Raw genomic sequence first — 18,785 nt, 5'->3', positions numbered from 1 at the left:
TCCCCTCTCTCTCTCTCTCTTTTTTTTTTTTTTTTTTTTGAAATCATTAAAACAATGCATTTAGATCAGCACAGATAGGACCCAATGTGAAGGTCAGGAAAGCTGCAATAACAGTCTATAATAATTAATAGAGTTGTCTAATACACAGTGGATGGGTTAAGAGTAAATTGGAAAAAAAAAAAAAAAGCCTTTTGCATTCATGGGGGGCAGGCCACCAAGAAAAAAAAACAACAGCAAGAGCACTTAAAAAATTTAAAACTGTACTGTAAGTTACAAAGCTGTAATTGAAATCATGACAGCAACTAGAGCAGTGCTTGTTCTTAGGACTCATGGTCAATCTAGATAATTAGTGTTAATTTTACTTAATTTTATTTTTAAAAGTCACCTTTTCATAACATATGCTGGTTCCTCTCCATTGCCCACTAGAAAAAGAAGTGTAAGCCTGCAGTGCCTTTCTTCAAATACAGCCCCCCTACCCTTGAATAATATTAAAGAACAACCGGAGTTAAATATTTTAAGTCTTGTAAAAAACGTCAGGAATTTAATGCTGCTACACTGATATCTCTCCAGGAAGAAAAGGAGTGGAAGAGGTATCTGGGGGGAGGGATAAATAAGGAGTTCAGAGGACAACAATCCTAAAAGTTAGACAGGAGATACTTAAAACAAAAAAAGAAAAGAAGGGACTGGGAGTAGGCACAAGGAACAGAGTGTTATAATTAAAGAACAGATGCACAGCACTGTAGTGGCACACTAAGAATGAAAAGACAAGCCTACTATGTTAGGGGAGAAGGAGAAAATAATCAGATTTCTCATTTCAATGTAAAAGAGCTGCCCAACAGAAAGAATTAACATGTAATTGTATTTTTTTATACACTATACTAGCCGCAGTTTGTCTAAAAGGTAAATGATAAGCCCACAGTTAGTTCAGTCCTACTGTGAGCAATTAGAATACTAAAGCATTGTGAACTCGGTACTAACATTAACTCAAAGCAGTTTCTTACCTTATTTCAGAACCTTTTCACCCAAGCCACTCTACAATGAGACCTTTTTATTTTTATTACAAATGACAATTATTTACGTGCTCTGGCTTGGGAGGCATACAGCCCTTTGGCCATGAAATCGGTGCCCGACAGCAGCAGCTGATGCCTTTCTGCTCCCCAGCCCTCCCCACACTCCTTCTGCCACTGCATCCCTGCTCTGAGAGGTGGGCAGGGAGGTGATTCAGTGCGTCTTGCAGCTTCAGAAACAGCTTCTATCTGAGTTACATAAGGAAGTTTTGCAAAGTGGCATGCTATCACTAGAGATTTTGTCATTCCATGTGGGCTGGAATCAAACTGAGATCTCAGGAGCTCAAAAGACAGAGCGGCACAGCCTCCACGCGATGCTGCGTACGGTGTGAGTGCCGGAACAGAGCCCGGTAATGAGAGGAAGTGTAGGTTTTATTAACAAACAGAATGGCAAACCATAATTTCTTTCAAGATCTGTTCATACCTCCTTAGGAGAATTATAATTGTGGATGCCTTGATGTTTCACTAGGGGACAAGTTCAGAATTACGCCTCAGTCCCTGTACCAGTCTTCGTTTAAACTTTAACATGCATTTTGCATCCAGTATTAAAACAGCACTGCAATCACAACCTACTCAACACACAGTCCTTAAGTACAGGAAATGGAATGTCAACAATTATTATTTTTTTTAATTATTTCTCTCTCTACCTGTTCGGTTTTGTTCTAGACAACAAATTTATTTATATCTCTTTGCTGTTGCTCTCCAAATAGAGAGAGGAAAAAAGTAACTTCTGAGGCTAACCAGGAAAAGCAGAAAATTACTAGAAGCAATGTCAAAAAAATTTAGCTGAATGATAGAGTAATTATAAGCTCCAAAAGGTATGACTCATTATGAGTTCAGTATAGCTCCTAAGCCCCATTCCTGTGCAATAACATTCTGAATTTTCTTATTTGCCTTCACAGTTTTATCAGAAAGAAGAGCAGTTAAGTCGCAGCCTTGTTCTTTATATCTAATTAAATTTTCAGAGTAACCTACAAATTAGGAATCTGCCCGTTTATAAACCTATAATCTCTGTTTGCAAGCAAAAATGATCCTACTATATTGCTTTACAAAAGCACAGGAGCAGACGTGCGAGCGTTGTTAAAGGGTTGAGCGAATGGATCTTGCTCTTCTGAAAGTAATCTCAGAAATCAGGCTGTACAAACCCTTGCAACAATATTGTCATCTGTTTAAATACTGGGACTGTTGGGGAGGGGAGCTCAGCAGTGGTGGGAGGGCTTTCATGCAGTTACATGTTTATTTTGTTTAATTTTTTTTATTCGCCACATTACTCTGCAGCTTCAACATATTAATATCAGCTCCACAAGAAGAAGGAAAAATAAAGCATTCAGGCAACCGGTGAAAGAATCTTTATATCACAAATATCTTACTGTTTCTAAGAATTGCCTGTAATTGCCCCTAATCTGGTTACTTTACATTTCTTTGTCATCACCATTTCTAAAACTTACAAATCCTTTTCTGCAGAGCTCAGGATTCATTATTGATATGCCTGGGCATACACGTTTCAAAAAGAAGATACCAGACAAATAAGTGATGTTAAAATGCCTCTAAATATACTTATTCAAATACTTCACTGGTTCAAACTCTCCACGTGAAACCCTTCAAAAATCCGACCTCTAAGTAATCTTGACTTTCCTGAGACCTCATTTTTGGCAGCAATCGGGAAACAATAAAAAAAAAGCAGTTCAGATACCTGCTTTGCTCCAGCAGCAAGGAACTGAGTATATTAATTTCAGAACATATACTGAAACATTAGAGGAACTGACCATTAAAACAGACGTTCTCTCTCTAAATATTTATGAGTCATTTTATAACTGGAAGAAAGGTGTTCCAGAATACTGATCTCTAGTGTTACACCTACAGATCTACAGCACACACAAATAAATAATAAATATTGATACGTGAGCGTGGGTCTACTTGTGCTGTATTTTCAGTGGGTATATGATACACTATATAATACATAAGCCATTTCAGTGCTTCACACCAAAGTCAAAGCGTTAGGAAAAACCGTGTAATTCTGCCAGTGTTTCAGCACAGGTTTTAACCAAAGCAATGCTTTCACTTTCAATACCAGTGTATGAATGTATTTACCCTATCAAAGATTTTGTGATGCAAACAAGATTATTACTGTACCAGATTTGATCATGGTATTCTAGCAGACATCAAATAATAGGTTTTCTTTTTTTTCCTTCTTTCTCTAGTGCCTTTAAAAAAAATTCCACTATCAAAGAATGTTAATTTCTTAGGTTTGATCTGGAGATTCCTATGTAAGTATACAATTATTAGGAAAAAAAGAGGCAGAACAGTGAATATTTTAAAGCAGTATAATCAATATTTTTGCTTTGTGCAGATTTCCCTGCAACAATGAACAAAAAGATCTACTTCAGATTTAGAAACTCAGCTTTAAAGGGAAAGCTAGACAACAAAAAGCAAGAAAGTACTCACCTCTTCACGTAATTTTATCAACTGCAACATGAGCGCACAAAAAAGATAAAAAGGAAAGAAATGGCAGGAAAGAAAGATCAGTTGTGTGACAGGATACAGAATTAACATTGACAATTTATCTGTTTACATGTTTAGCATTTAAAAATCACAGACAAACACATTAAAAGAACCTAAACATAGACTACATGCAGAGTTTTTTGAACGAATAAAGATCACTTTCTCACACTGTCACATTAAACAAAGAGAATAGTGTGAAATTCTCTTTTAAACCACATCTAAGACACCATCATGAAATAAAGGGGAATGACTTCATAGAAGTCTATATTATAAAGAAAAAAAAAACAAGTTTACTATTCCTCTCTGAGAAGACTGTACAGCTGAAGTGGTTTTGTGTATACAAGTTTTCAGAATGTTTTCTGTATATTTCAGTTGTGACAACTGATTTCTTGTTTTACGAGCAGATCTAACTTATTAATAGATGAGTGCATCTTTACAGCATGTCACCGCTACTCCGATTTTTATATACCTTCATTTGAATGCGACTATATTGTCTGGTTTGATTACTGAACCTCACATCTATATTATCTAGTTGGATTACGGAACCTCACATGGACACCCTTTTCCTGTTGAGAAAAAAAAAAGCAGCTTAGATAAGCGGCTCGGAATGATGATTTACTGCACAGCATATTTAATAATAGACAAAGGAGTAGGGAACAACACAAAACATGCTCCCCTCAGGAAAGACTCACTCCAGGCTCTTATTCCTGGACCACTACACAGTGTGTGTATGTATACACACATAGTGTATCTGTACATACTTATATAGCATATGCACTTATGCTTACCAATCTACGCTTGTAAATTAACATGATCTAACACTATTAATAATATTGCTCTGGCAGGTTTACCATAAAACTAAATAAAATCCAGTCAGAACATCGAGTTATGCTGTAATACTCTCTCCATATACAGAGTGAGATAAATCATTGGTACTGGAACAAAAAGTATGATTACTCACAACAAATGTCTGCACAAGAGTGGCTCTTGGTGAAAAAATTACAGTTCTCTCTCCGATTCCAGTTGAATTCAAAATTACAACAGCTACACCATTATCTCAGTTTGCGCTGATACCTCACCTAGTTTTATAACACTCATTTTCAACACGTGTGTGAGCTGAGAATGTTTACTACTGAGAAAGTCTCCTCAGCCCGAGAAGAAAAAAGGCACTTCCATTACTCTCTATTGTTTCATGTGGCTCGCCTAGGTCTGAACACAGCCTCATCCCAAAGCAGACAATGAACCCAACTATGTGTAATTACTGGGGCTACTACTGCAGGAACTCAAGCTGAAATAACGCAACTTTGCTAGAATTTGGCATAAAGAAAACCGTGCTGTCCACCAAACTGCTGCTTAAATTCAACTGCTTGGCCTGTCAGAAATTGGTCTTTCTCCAGCTGTCCCCCTCCTTTTCTCCCCAAAAAGGCAAACATCCCTTTAGAGAGGGGCGATCTGGGAGCTGATTGCATTGCTATCTTTTCTTTCGGAGGCCACCATTCTTCACTTGGCTATGATACTTAAAGGGCCAAAGTTTAAAACTACTCTCCCGCAATAGAGCCCATTTGGGCATGCCACCCTGCAGCAATCAGACGGAGTTTTAAAATGCTGCACATTTGTTTTTTCAATAGGTTCCAAACAAAAATGTTCTATCTTGTTTGTGCTGCATGGCTGAATTTAAGCTCTGCATAGGATTTGCAGCTAAGCTAAGTAATGGGAGAGGGTTTTCTTTTTCTCTTTTTTTTTCCTCTCTTTTTTTTTTAAAAAAAAACATTGGCTGAAAGATATTCATTCAAATTAACAAAAGATGTATTTTTCCCCCATTTAACAATGCACTTGATGAAAACGTGTTACCTTTACTTTTCTATTTTTGAACATTTTCTGGCATTTTTATCACGCTCACCACCCAACGGTAAGCAGCATCAGGCCGTGCGCAGCCACCATTTTAAGTTATGATAATCAGCATATCCTTGAAACAAAGATACATATATTTTTTTTCAATACAGAATTCGATACAAGAGGTAATCTGGTCCTTTGTAGGCTAAAAAAAAAAAAAAAAAATCTGGTTTACGCTGGTTTGAACCAGTGGAATCTCTTGTGGCTAAGCCTTCTGCTGTGACTAAAATCAAAACTGCGCCGCAGAGAGCGGCCGGGGCTGTGTGTGTGTGCCCGTGTGCCGGCGAGGCGCGCACCACGTGATGCAGAAAACTACCCAATTTTTTTTTTTTTTTTTTTTAAAAAAAAGCTGATAACGCTACTGCCGTCTCTGTCCGCATACAGATAACGAATAAATGCTGAACTCTATTAAACGCCCTTTACACATTATCGTGGGTCGAACACACAATTTTCTGAACTTATGATGACAGTCTATTTATTTTGCTATAAACCCTCGGCATGTAACGAACAGATTTGTGTCTGGTAATGATCTGCTCTGCCAGGGCTATATGAAATGATACCGACCTTCTTTAGATCTTGGGGAATTAAATTGACCAACTTCACCCCCTGGTCTGTAGCTGAAGTTTGACACACTTTATGCACAGCAAGCCCAAATCTAATATTATCAGAACTTTGTAGTCAGAAATTAAGTAGCCACAAAATATTTGTTCACCACAAATCACATACGCCGTGCATGTGCATACGGACACGCAATTTACCCTAATGCAAATTTACTTCAACATATTAATGAACACGGCTGCCAAAGAGAAAGGAGTAGTATTATATCTCAAGAAAGTTGGTAATGTCATACTTGACTATTTTGATTATTTGTGATTTAGCCCAACATCCGCTTTCTAAAAAGCATACAAATCACCACATGAAAACAGTACTGTGATTATTAAAGGGAAGCCACACCTGTAAGTACTGTATCATCGCACTGAAAAGCTCAAAACTTTCAAGGGATTTGACGATCATTGCTGGCCAGCATGACAAATAAGACTTCAAAGTAACAGAGCCCATTTAAGATCACTTCTGGAAAATAAGTAACAAGCCAACGCACACAGGCTTTAGGGGATGGGGTTTTTGTTGTTATTATTTGTATGTTCTTGATGGGAGAAGATACGTCTTCTGATTTGGAATCTCTTCATATGACTCATTTGAACATATTTACCAGATAAAATGCAGAGGAAATTAATGTACACTAAGCAATGATTTCATTAAACAGCTTGATATCATTAACTTACTAAACAGAATTGTATGATTCTTACAACTTCTTACAAGGAGTTTCTATAAACATTACTGTAATAAAATTGGTTATATCTTGGTAAAATCACTATAAGCAAATGTATTCTAAGACACTTTCATCTACACATGATGACAGCTACTAATGGATAGCAAAGAGGAAAAAAAAAAAGAACCGGAAAGACCAATCATCATTAGCTAATTCTTCACTCTGATCTTGTACTTCAATCTTTCTTCTTGTGAGAATAACTGGAAACTCATACCTATGTATTCTACCCTGTTCAGTACAGCTTTTAACTTGGCTGTAACTCTGCCTTTAAAACTCAACTAAAAACCAGAAGTTGAATTTTAAAAAAAATTGTTTATTTTCCCAGCAATGCCTCATTTAGTTCTAGATACTCCCATGTCAGCCATTCTACAATATTTGTCTTCTCTTTCCATAAAAAACATATAAATTTTTATCATGACAAAGACCATACTTGAAATATACTGCTCATATCTGTTTCCCTTGGGTAACATCCAAGTGTAACCAGACATTCAGCATTTCTATTAGCAGATTTTACCAACATTTCTGGATTGCTACAGGAACAATCTTTTCTTCAATGATTCCTCCATCATGAGAGGATTGCCTCCTCTCACTTTGTAGCAAAGTTTGCTGACTGAATTGGAGAACAAAGCCCAGCGTTTTAGTTTAACTAATTTAACTGAAACTATTTGAGAAGGAAAAATCATCTAATAATAGTTTGAGGGTCAGACTATGTATATGCATTCCCAACTGACAAAATTAAAGCAAGAATTTGAAATGCCTTCCAATATTTTATATGGCTACAGGTAATACTTGATCATACCTTCTTCATCTAGTCCAAGTCTATTAAAATAGTAATGAGTGACAGTGCGGTAGACTTGGAGTTACTGATCTAGATATTTTGAGGTAATATACTGCTGACTGTACAGTAATACTCAAGCCTTACACTTGATTTGGATAACTGCACATTCAGAAAAGGTCAATATAAGGCTGAAGTTCGTGTACTATATGATTGCATCCGTAACTAAAAGCAAGAAAGATAAGTAGACATATAAATCATGACATCTCATAAGGAAAAGTGTGTAGTTGATTATTGGAATAATGCAATAAATGATATCTTTTGATATATTGATTGATATATTGGCCTTCATATTATGAAAAGAACAGAAGAGATTCCTTTACGATAATATTTCACAGTATCTTTCAAGGAAGAAAATAAAGAATTCCAGAATTTCCAAAGGTATGGGGGTAGGAATTTCAAGTTGGGTCATAAAAAATGAGCTTATTTACCTATCAAACTAAATAAAACACTAATAACCTAAAAAATTTTGTTCAATTTAAGAAGTGGCCATTGGATGAAAAAAAAAAAATCATGTTGATAAGTGCTTGTAATTATCATTTGATTTCTTGAGATGAAACCATATTTCTTCCATCAGATTTCAAAAAGAAATCATAAGTTGCAAAAAGTGCACGTAGACCAGTTATTTAACCATTCCTTAAAAAGTGAAAATAAAATATTTTATCTCATCCCTACACATAAGATATTCTGTTAAAAGTGAAGCTTCTTATCACAATTGCCCTTTTATGTCTGAATTCACACATTTTTTTTTCTTGAAATGTAAAAATAGCAGCACCTTAAAAGAAATAAAATTAGAATTTTAACACTTTTAGAGTACAGAGTTTATGTTCATGACACACAGACCATCAAACTCTTCCCTTAAATTCTCCTTTCTGCAAATTCATATTTAGGGATAAAAAAAGGTCTTCCTATTATTTAAATTTTGGAACTCTTTCTTGCTATATATCAAAATATAAATACCTTCTACGTTTAACTTAAACATAGATATTACATCTGCTATGCAATAAGTTCTGCAGATAAATTGTATCCTGTGTATAATTAATTAACATATGTATTACAGTCTCCCACAGAGTTTAACATTTACACAGCACTTTCAAAATACTGTATAACACTGAGGCTTAAGAGGTCTATGCTTATCCATTTTATTAGAATAAGTCTCCAAGTCTAACTTGTCTACCCTTACTGAGCTTATATTAAGGTAGAAGATATAAAAATTTCAGAACACGGTTCTGCTCTGTTTCCTTACTTAAAATTGAAGCAGAAAGTATTCTAAAAAGCTTTATTTTCACTACAAAAATAATTAAAATTCTATCTTATCAGAAAACTTTCAACAAATTTCTCACTCAAAATGCACAATTTTCATTGTAACTGAGCTGATTTGTCATAAAAGAAACATTCAGCTTTCAGACAGAGCTTGTCAAACAAGTTCAGCACCAAAAGAAATATTAACAGCTGGGTCAAATTACTCTGAATATAAAGTTCCCTTCAGAAAGGAGGATCTTCACTGTAGTGTTCAAAGCAACATGAGTACAAGGTATCATGAAAACCTGAGGATTATCATGCTTTCCATCATTAAAAGAATTGGATAGCTCTCTGCATTCTAGCACAACATACATCATGAAAACATGCTTTCATAAGCACAACTCAAGTTTTTGGTACAGGGAGAAAAAGTCTGTTTAGGGTAGGAATCGTACAAGGAAACAAAGCGGTGCACAGCCTAAGTCTGAGAGTGTGTTTCCATTTGTTTTGCCTGCCAGTGTTGATTTAATTATACTGCATTATTATCAAAGCAGCATTATGTACTTTTTTTATTCCTTTTACATGTGTTTGAGGTGAAGACCTTGGCTTTGTCGGCAAACAGCGTGTTTCAAGTTATTTCTAAAGTACTAAATAATAAAGAAAAGAGAAGAAAAGATTTTTTTTAAGATAGCAGACAGTGATCACAAGTTAAAGGGTTAAATGTAAGATCTCCAAGAAACATTTTGAAGTTGATTAAGACCCCAGCTTTGCATTAAACAGTATCACTTCCACATGAGTTGTTGCTAATGCTGTTAAGGAGCAGCTTGAGAAGCCCAGTGTGCCAGTGACCTCCTTCACCCTCCAGCCACCCACTAGGGCTTCTTGATTAGCATCCTACCTGGTTCTCTGAGGAATTCCCGTCATCCCCTAGGAGCTCATTCCGCACCTCATCACTGTAGGCGATCCGTGACCTTTTCTGTAAAACAAAAAGAAAAAAGGGTTAGGAAGTAAAGCTCCAAAGCCATTGGTATCAAGACTGATCATCTTAAACCTCGAGAGCCCCCTAATGGATACCTATTTGATTTAAAAAACAAAAAATAAACAAAAAAAACCCTGCAATTAAAAGTTATAAAAAAGTTCGTCAACAGCTGTATTTTGATAAATCTGCATGGCAAAAGCTTACAATTTCTAAGAGAGTCACATCCGCAATATTTCATTTAATTTAGACAATAGCAGCTTAAATAATGCTCAAGACAAATCATGTGTGACCCAAGTTCTAATAATAAGGCAATAAAAACTCGTAGCAGAAGCATTGAAGGAACATGTAGGAACAAAAGTAATTTTCCCAAGACTTGCTAGTAATACTGCAGTGATGCCATTACATAAAAAAGAATTCCTTTCCTATTTACCAAAAAACAGGGAGAAAAAAAGAAAAAGAAGTATGAACAATAGACATCTGAACAAAACTGGTTGAAATTACAGATGTGGAAAATGATAAAGCTTTTCCTTTACTGCTAAGACCTCCACAGAAAGTACCAGAAATCAAGTCCTAAAATATGGGTTAGAAAACAGCAGTACAAGGAAACACCAGCTTACAGCAGATCATGGGAACACCAAAACCAGTGATGGCCACTTATCAGTTAGGACAGACCACAACTGATGAGCATCAGATTTTCTCAGGAGCCAATTTCTATATTAACTCTTAACTAGATCAAGTGGTGAGCAACTGAGCAAATGACTGAAGATTACCAAGGCAGCACAGCATTTACTGGACAAGTGGGAAAGTCCATAAAAGCTGGACTGATATTCTTATTAATCTCTCTGTCAGTTGATTACCAGAGTCTTAGCTAACACTCCTGCATTCACCACAGAAAGAAAGTATTTTTAACATATTGTATAAAATATTTTCATGTTTGAGTGTGGATATGATCAGTCTTACTCTCCATCATGGGAAGAACTCCGGAGGCAGCCAGAACTGGGCTTCTAGGCTCGTTTTAGTTGCTGTAAGCTTCCCTCCCACTCCACCATGGAACTCACTATCAGTAGGAACTGAGCACAAAGAAAACCCCCCTCAAACCTTCCCTAATCAGACAATTGTGCTAAAAATTTCTGATTTTTAAGACCAAAGCACAGAAAACAACCCATTAGAAATACACTGAGCACAGGGAAATTCATTATCTTTGTGACAAGGAAGTGGGGAAACAGGACATCCCTTTTACTATGAAACTAGCAGTTGAGTAGTCTTGCATTGGTCATCTGAGAGCAACACATCTTAGCTTTTGATCTTGCATAGCTCATCCTTCATTACACCTTCACCACAGCAATGCTTACCAGTTTGTGATTCAGTTGCTAGTGCTCAGATCTAGATTATATACTAAGGCTAACAGCTGTACCTCGCAAGGACAAAGCATACCATGGTCCAACTACAAGAGATGAATTATGCCAAATCTTTTGGAGATCTCAGCCGTCACAGTTTCATACTAACCAAGCTAAAAGTACTCTACAGCATTAAAGGAAATGAGAACCTTTAAACAGGCTGTGGTATCAGAGCTGCCTGTTTAAATTATTCATTTCATCACTATGGGGGACTAAAACACTCCACAGCATGTAAGAATATCATATGGAGATAGGTTTTGTTTTTCTCTTTTTTCACCAAAAAGCCAACAAATTGGCATAGATTGCTCAATTACATTATTTTCCTATTTTTATTTTATATACATCAAACAAGAAAGGAAATTACAAATATATACCAATAAATATCTACTCTTCTTTTCTGATTGAGATTCAGTCTCCCCACTTGAGTCCAGTACCTCAACTGTACAGTCTCTGCCACTTCTACAAAATTACTCAGCCCAATTGATTCTGCTATTGTTACATTTATTTGTCATTATTAGACTAAGATGTGGAGCATGATGCTTCATGAGCTTGTTCTCCAGTGAACGAGTTGCCTAATTATATTGGAGACGGAGATGGTCCATGGTTACACATCATTTATTTGAAACATTTAAGTGGCTGATATTCTCATTCACAAGAGGCTGCATGAAGGAAAGGAAAAAGAATATTCTTCATGAGAAAGAAATAAATCTTAACAGCAATGCAGTTTCTAAAGGCCTTTTATAATCCTTTATATCAACGTGACTGAGCTTAATAAATATATTCGTATCATTGTTCCTTTATTGCAATAATCTGTCATGATTAGAAAATCAGCAATTATATTAAAAGAAATAACCCTCTGACTACAATTAGGTGTAACTCTTTGGCATAATCAATAAATAATTTGATATTACTTTTGATCACAGTTTCACTACTAAACGAATCAATAATATAAAAGGAAAAGCCTTTGAACTAAAGTGTTCATTTGTTCTTTCAGAATTTGCCCAAAATATCAATACATTCATATCTTCAATTACTATTCTTATTTTTATTAAGGTAACACTGGTAACACTTTCAAGCATAGCTTTCAAAAAGTGACAATGAAATTGTTCATCCAAACTTGGCAATAAAGTGAGTTTTAGATTTTTTTTTTTAGTTCATAACTAACAGCTGTTTATAAATATGTACTTTAGCCAAATGCAAGAATGATAGTTTGAGCTGGAAATGTCACACACTGCTACAGTTTGAAGGAACCCAATTCATAATGCATTTTATAAATAGTTAATGACTTCTATACATAAGCTAACCAGGCAAATCAAGAAATTGTCAACATTTTTAGTCTTAGTTGTCAGTTACCACTGTCTACTTTATATGTATGCTTCTAGAAAAGACAGAAGCTTTACAGAGTTTGTAATCCACGGAATTTCTGGGCAACTCAGTATAGGCTATTGCTTCTATGTGCAGTTTTTCTTCTATAAAAATCTGTCACACAGAGAAGTTTTCCTTGTATTTTATATTTTCTTGTGCATACACACACCAGAAGTCTAAGCACACAAGCGCTTTTACCCCTGTCTACACATCCCCATTCAAAGCCAGCACGCAGACGAACACACCACCATACAAAAGGGTTAAGCTACTTTCTGTAAAACTTCAAGACAGATAAAGTTTCAGGGACTGTTTTAAATGTACTACAATATCCAGACCTTCTGACAAGGAAGAATTTCTGATTCCAAGCAGATCTCTCTTGGTTTATGAACAGGATTTTTGCATACTGATTGGGTGATTTTCTTAAAGCCCTGTTCAAACAGATACACTTGCTCAGTTCTGTCTGGCAATTTGGCTTTAAACAATCCGTCTACTTGACCCAAGCCTTAACATTTCCCAATAGAACTGAATGTGTTCATGGGCAAGCACAGCTAAATTAGAATTGAAATGAATTAACTCAGCTTAAACTAATTAAGATCTGTGATCTGCAGCACCACCCCCCTGTATGATTCTACATGTGAAGCAGGGTACATGTAACCAGACTGAGAATTCTTCTATACTACTAATCTGAGTTTAACAATGAAGTTTGTCTATTACTAAAGCATATGAGAAGTTAATTTCCACGGCCTACACATGGCAAAGCAATTGCTTAAATTGCCTCACCTGGGAATTTAATACAATGTTATCATCAGACCAGCCACACTGTAAATAGATTTATAATGCTTTCCATGTGCTAGGCTAGGTTGCATATGAATTAAGTAATGATCTGGTATTACAATACAATCAGCTAGTTCCCACACCTGGCAGACAGGATATTTTGCTAAATTACTACCTATACAGATACATCACAACATAAAAACAGAAAAGGCGATGGGAAGAGAAACAATCTACATGGTGTATGACCAATTTTTACACGGTACCCAAATAAGATGTAGATGGAAAGAGGTATCCAAAATAATCTGTTTCCAACATCTGTACAACACGGTGCATACTTATTCATTTCTATTCAATTTTGGCCTAATTTTCCGCATTCTATACTTTAATTACTCATCCATACTCTGAAACGTTCCCATTAGCAAAGGCCACAACTAGCCAATGCCCCTTTACTCCAACACACTTTCAGCAATCAGCCAAATAATTGATATAAAGTGTATTTTCATACCTGAGCTGCAGAATAGCATTCCTCCTAAATGCTAAGCAGGCCCCTGAGCAGAGAACTAAACCGAGGTGCATTTCAGAGAAAAAGCCCAACAAACCTCTCCATTTTTCAGCCTCAGTGTTTTAAGAATGGATTAAAAAGACTTTTCTGTAAAAAGTGTAAACCAACAAAAGGGCTTATTTACCTACAAACATCTGTTTTCTTTAGAATTTCCTACTATATACATATGGTTTAAAAAAATAAAAAATGAAAAGTCTTCCAGCATCTGTTTGGTCCTGCTCTAGATGTAAATAAATACATAAGATTAGCCTAACCAGAATTATTCCATAATTCCTAGGAATACATTATACCATTGTATTTGGTTTTGTGCTCTTTGAGAGTGGTCACTTTCACCACTGCTCTTCTTAAAATAAGGTGAAAAGTGACCTGGTCTCCAAATGGGCTGTGAGGTACTGCAGATTGTAGACCTTGACCTTACTGATGAGATACCTTAAGTAATTTTTGCTGGACAGAAATGGAAAAGTTAGTTTTAAAATTTAGAAGAAAAGTAACCTTGTCTAACAGTCTTAAAGCTTTTATTTGACCAACAACACAATAACACTTCTTCAGAAACAAAATAAATGAAATTGCTTAAAAATTGTGTTCAAACTTCTGGTTCCAAAATTTCTGTGTTTCTCTATAAGGATTATATGTAAACAACAGGTAAGATACTTCATATTGACATTAGAAGGGTGTTCTCCTGTTCCTAAATAGCCTATTTTTTATTCAAGGTGGATAAGAAGCAGGAAAACTGATTACATAGTCAATATGACACAATGTAATGCTGGAATTTTAAGCATTTCCTTATGGATATAAAACAACAAATATATTTCTGGCCTAAGGGAGGTAAACTATTTTACAAAACTTATGAAACATTTCACTGGAAGCATCAATGCAGCAGCAGATGTCAGCTAGCAAAAGTCAATGTCTAAGGCACTCTCACTCTTGTCTTTTCTCTCATACACACACACACACACACACAAAAAAAAAAAAAGGTTGCAGGGAACTGTGAAAGAGAAAAAACAACTTAAAACCTGTATTCTGCCACTCCAACAAATGTAGTTTTCCTCCAACAACAGGGACAAATCAAACATAAGTGCTAATGTGAAACTAATACAGAGATACTAGGAGACATTTTAAATAGAAGTTACAGGTCCATAAATCTTCACTAATCTTCATCAAACACTTTTAATTTCATTATGGGGTGAGGGCAGAGAGGAGAGTTAAGCAAAACTCAATTTGCACACAACATGAATGTTGTTGAGCATACCAATAATAAATGTTGGTAAAGGAAAAATGGAGTGTCTAACCCAGTGGACCATGTGTGTCATCAACACTGCTGATGCTTAAGCAGCCTGTGTGATTGCATGAGTTGTGGTTAAGAAGGAAACGTGTGATCTGGGAGGGAAGTGTAACTCACTGCTTGTGTTAAAGGAGTAACAGTGGATGATTTCTGTTGTGAAAAGACAATCTGTATTGACAAAACCAGCTCATATTAAGTTGAGTTCTGCCTTTTAAACTTCGTAACACAGATAAGAAAAGATTTTTCAAAATTCAGGAGACTGGAACTAAACGTCCCGGTCACCCTTACGGTTTTTTTTAGATGATGTTCAAAAATTTCCTACCACCACTTCCAATTTAACCAGAAAACATCAAAAGAGTGATGTGAAATACCCCAGTATAAAGAAATACTACCGTTACAAACCAAAGTATGGAAAATTTCAGATAAGGAGTGCTTTGGCTTGGACAACACTCTCCAGATATAACAATAAATAATTCCCCTTAGCCCAGTGCTCATGACAATATATACATATTTTACAAATTAAAATAATTCCTCTTTTTCCCGTTTGAACTACAACATCTTACTAAATCTTGGTCCCTACGCATTTATGCATACACTACTTCATTCTTTATCAGAATTCAGTTTCTCGAAGGTGCTTTCAGCTTTAGGCTGTTCTGTGTAACAGTTTGTCTGCCTTCTTACCTATGTGCCATCGTCTCCAAAAGAATAAAAAAACCAACAGTCAGGGATCAGTTAATGTATGAAAGTAATTAAAAAGTACTGCAAATTTAACTATAACTTCTTTTTCAGTCAAAGTAGTTGCTGCTTTTTGCTCTGCCCACTTGTATATAATATACTACCCACTCTTACCTACGTTTTCTAGTGTGTTCCTCTAATATGCTTTTCAGTACTCTAATTTTATATAACTCCTTTCTATTGATTCCTTCAAGTGACCACCATCAAACTATAGTATATAATTCTGAGAACTATCTCTATACATCTATGGAGCTGACTAAGTTAATCACCTTGCCTATTTAGTTAATGGAAATTCCTGTAAATGGTGTTCAGGATCACTTGTGTTCATTACTGATCAGACTCACTTTTCTGAAATGTCAGAAGTACTGCTAGGCACTCCCTCTGTGCTTGAAGTTGACTTGTGTGAGCGCAGTTTGTCTTGATATGTACAGCAATCATTAGCATATATTTGCCCAATTTTTGACAAAGGTTTTGCACAACTTGCAGGCCCTCATCACAGCCACTTCAATCAGCAAAGCTGGAAGAAAATGAGAGCAAGACTGGAGGGGAAGGAAAACCCTTTCTCCTCAAACAGCAGTTTGAAAACTAACTTACCTTCACAAGCTGTCTTATTTCCTTCTTTCTTTCTATGCCTATCACCATGCAATTCCACCAAATCATTTACCAACAAATGCTATTTAGAGTACAAGTAGCAACTACACAACAGCATCACATACTGCAGACTGCCTTGTGTCCACAGACTTTTTTGCTTTGTAGGAGGCCCCTTATTACAAAAGATGTTTCCTAAATCTTGGAAAACGAAGATAAACTTCAGTGCCTTGGAACAATGAAGAGATGAACAGAGAATATGAAATTGTGGAGCCATTTTTCCAAGTGGACAGGACATCTATGCTGTAAGGGCAAACCTTCAAAGAGAGTGCTCCCACAGTGAGGCAGCAAGAAGAAAGTTAGGGAGGAAAAGAACTAATTAGCTCATGCTATTGGAAAGCATGATAAGAATCTCAAATAAATCAAAACATGAAATGATCAGAAAATACCTTTGTTTCAGTCAGTATTTCCACCTGAAGCCTAAGTTTCTGTTGCCAACACTAATAGGACATCTGCAGGTACATTCCACCAGCTTCTCCCTTTTCCAAAAAGAAGTATCCAAGTAATACTTCCTCCATTAGTTACTTCACTGTCCTTATCAGCCTGTAGCCATACTCTGATTAGATGCTAAAAAAGATCATTAACTGTAACAAAAACCTGTAATTGGGATGAAGAAACTGCCATTCTTGGATGCTACAGCCATTGTACTCAGCTCTTCCAATCTTTGGGTATCTAGCAGTGGGTAAAGCCTAGGACAGTTAGCATGTTTTATCTTTTAGGCTCTTTCGTTAAAAGTACAATTTTGCTACAGAGCTCAGTTCTATTAATAATGTATTTTGGCCACTGAGAACTCAAAGAGTGAAAAAAAAACAAAACCAAAAGGAAACCATAAAGACAGATTTTGGATACTTAGAATTAGGGCAAAACAGATGAATGAAGTTTCCAAAACAGCTGAATCGCCCCACCTAAATTTGTACCACTCTGATAGGATCTATTTTAAACTTAGGAATCTTAAGCTGGTCTTTCCAAAAATACTTTTTATTGCATAAAAAGCTATTTTTAGGCACTGTCCTTTTTTCACTGAGTGTACACATTACTGAGATATACATATGTACAGCAGTAGACACATTTTTAATTCCGGAAACGAGTATATGGAGTGAGAAAATATTATCTGAGTTCTTAAGGTCTTAATCACAATGGTGAGTTCTTAAGGTCTTAATCACAGTGAATACATACCTAGTAATAGTCTGTTCAATGAAAGTAACAAAAGATAATTTCTGACATTCTCATTAAATACAAAATAAAATAATGCATGATGTAAGAAGAATTAAATAGGAAAACAGCATAATTAATGTGGCTTGCATACAAATGCACCCACATGTTGTTCAATTTGTGTATTTCAGTACAAGCATTTTGGACCATAAGCACATTAGCTCAAACTACAAATTAATGAAAAGGAAAATGAAAAATACTTGGTGTGTAACATGAGCCAGGCAAAACTGATTTTTGTATTTTGTTTTCCGTGTTTTCTGACTTTGCCACTTTTACACTGATGCTATTTAGCTAGGATTCCTCTCCTTTCTCCCAGTTCATGTATACTTACCCACAGACACATTGCCTTGTTTGAAAAAAAATTGTCTGATCTTAATAATTTTAATAGTTAAGTGGTCACAATTAGGCTTTGAAGTTTGCAGCAGATTGGAGGACCACCAAGAGCTACTGGGACAGAACCAGTTGTTTCATGCTGTGTTAAATCAATAGCTAATATGATAAAATACTAGCCCAATGTTCAGACATGGCATTTTCTAGTTTTATCACAAGATGATGATTAGCAGTTCTTGCTTTACACTACCTGAGATAAAAGTCAGTAACTAATCCGCTACCTACAATTCATCTATCTGAAGTCCTCCTTTTTATACTGCCTCCTCATTTGAGTTCTCCTTCTCCCTCATTCAGTCTGAATACTTATAACCAATATTCATTTCTTAATATGTATAAAATGAATGGAAAATATTTTATGCACACATCTGCATCAAAAATTCCCATCCCAATTCCACCCTATTTGCTTAAATTCTTCAAAAGCTAAGTCTTAAGCCATTCAACACAGTATAACAGAAAGACAGTATATTTATATAAAATATTGTTATTTGCAGAGTATTTGACATTTAAAGTGTCCTTCTGACAGGCTTCAGCTAACTTGTTATTTTTCCCCTTAACTATATCATAATCAGAAAGGC

The 18,785-nt window shown here is 35.8% G+C and overlaps 1 protein-coding gene across 2 annotated transcripts in view; it reads right to left on the bottom strand.

The window, feature by feature from the left end:
* The window catches only part of VTI1A (vesicle transport through interaction with t-SNAREs 1A), a gene marked incomplete at both ends in the record, with an annotated part of 250,042 nt that overhangs the window by 190,561 nt on the left and 40,696 nt on the right, over positions 1-18,785 (bottom strand). The window contains 2 exons of one of the 2 annotated variants that reach the window (XM_079535433.1): positions 3,513-3,533; positions 9,765-9,842. In XM_079535433.1, coding sequence (XP_079391559.1) covers positions 3,513-3,533; positions 9,765-9,842 — 99 coding nt within the window. The remainder of the gene's footprint in view (positions 1-3,512; positions 3,534-9,764; positions 9,843-18,785) is intronic. The other variant, XM_079535434.1, reaches the window with a different exon arrangement.

The sequence above is a fragment of the Tetrao urogallus genome (genome assembly GCF_951394365.1).
Source record: "Tetrao urogallus genome assembly, chromosome: 5".
In the NCBI taxonomy this organism is placed as follows: domain Eukaryota; kingdom Metazoa; phylum Chordata; class Aves; order Galliformes; family Phasianidae; genus Tetrao; species Tetrao urogallus.
This window is presented reverse-complemented; position numbering and strand designations above follow the sequence as displayed.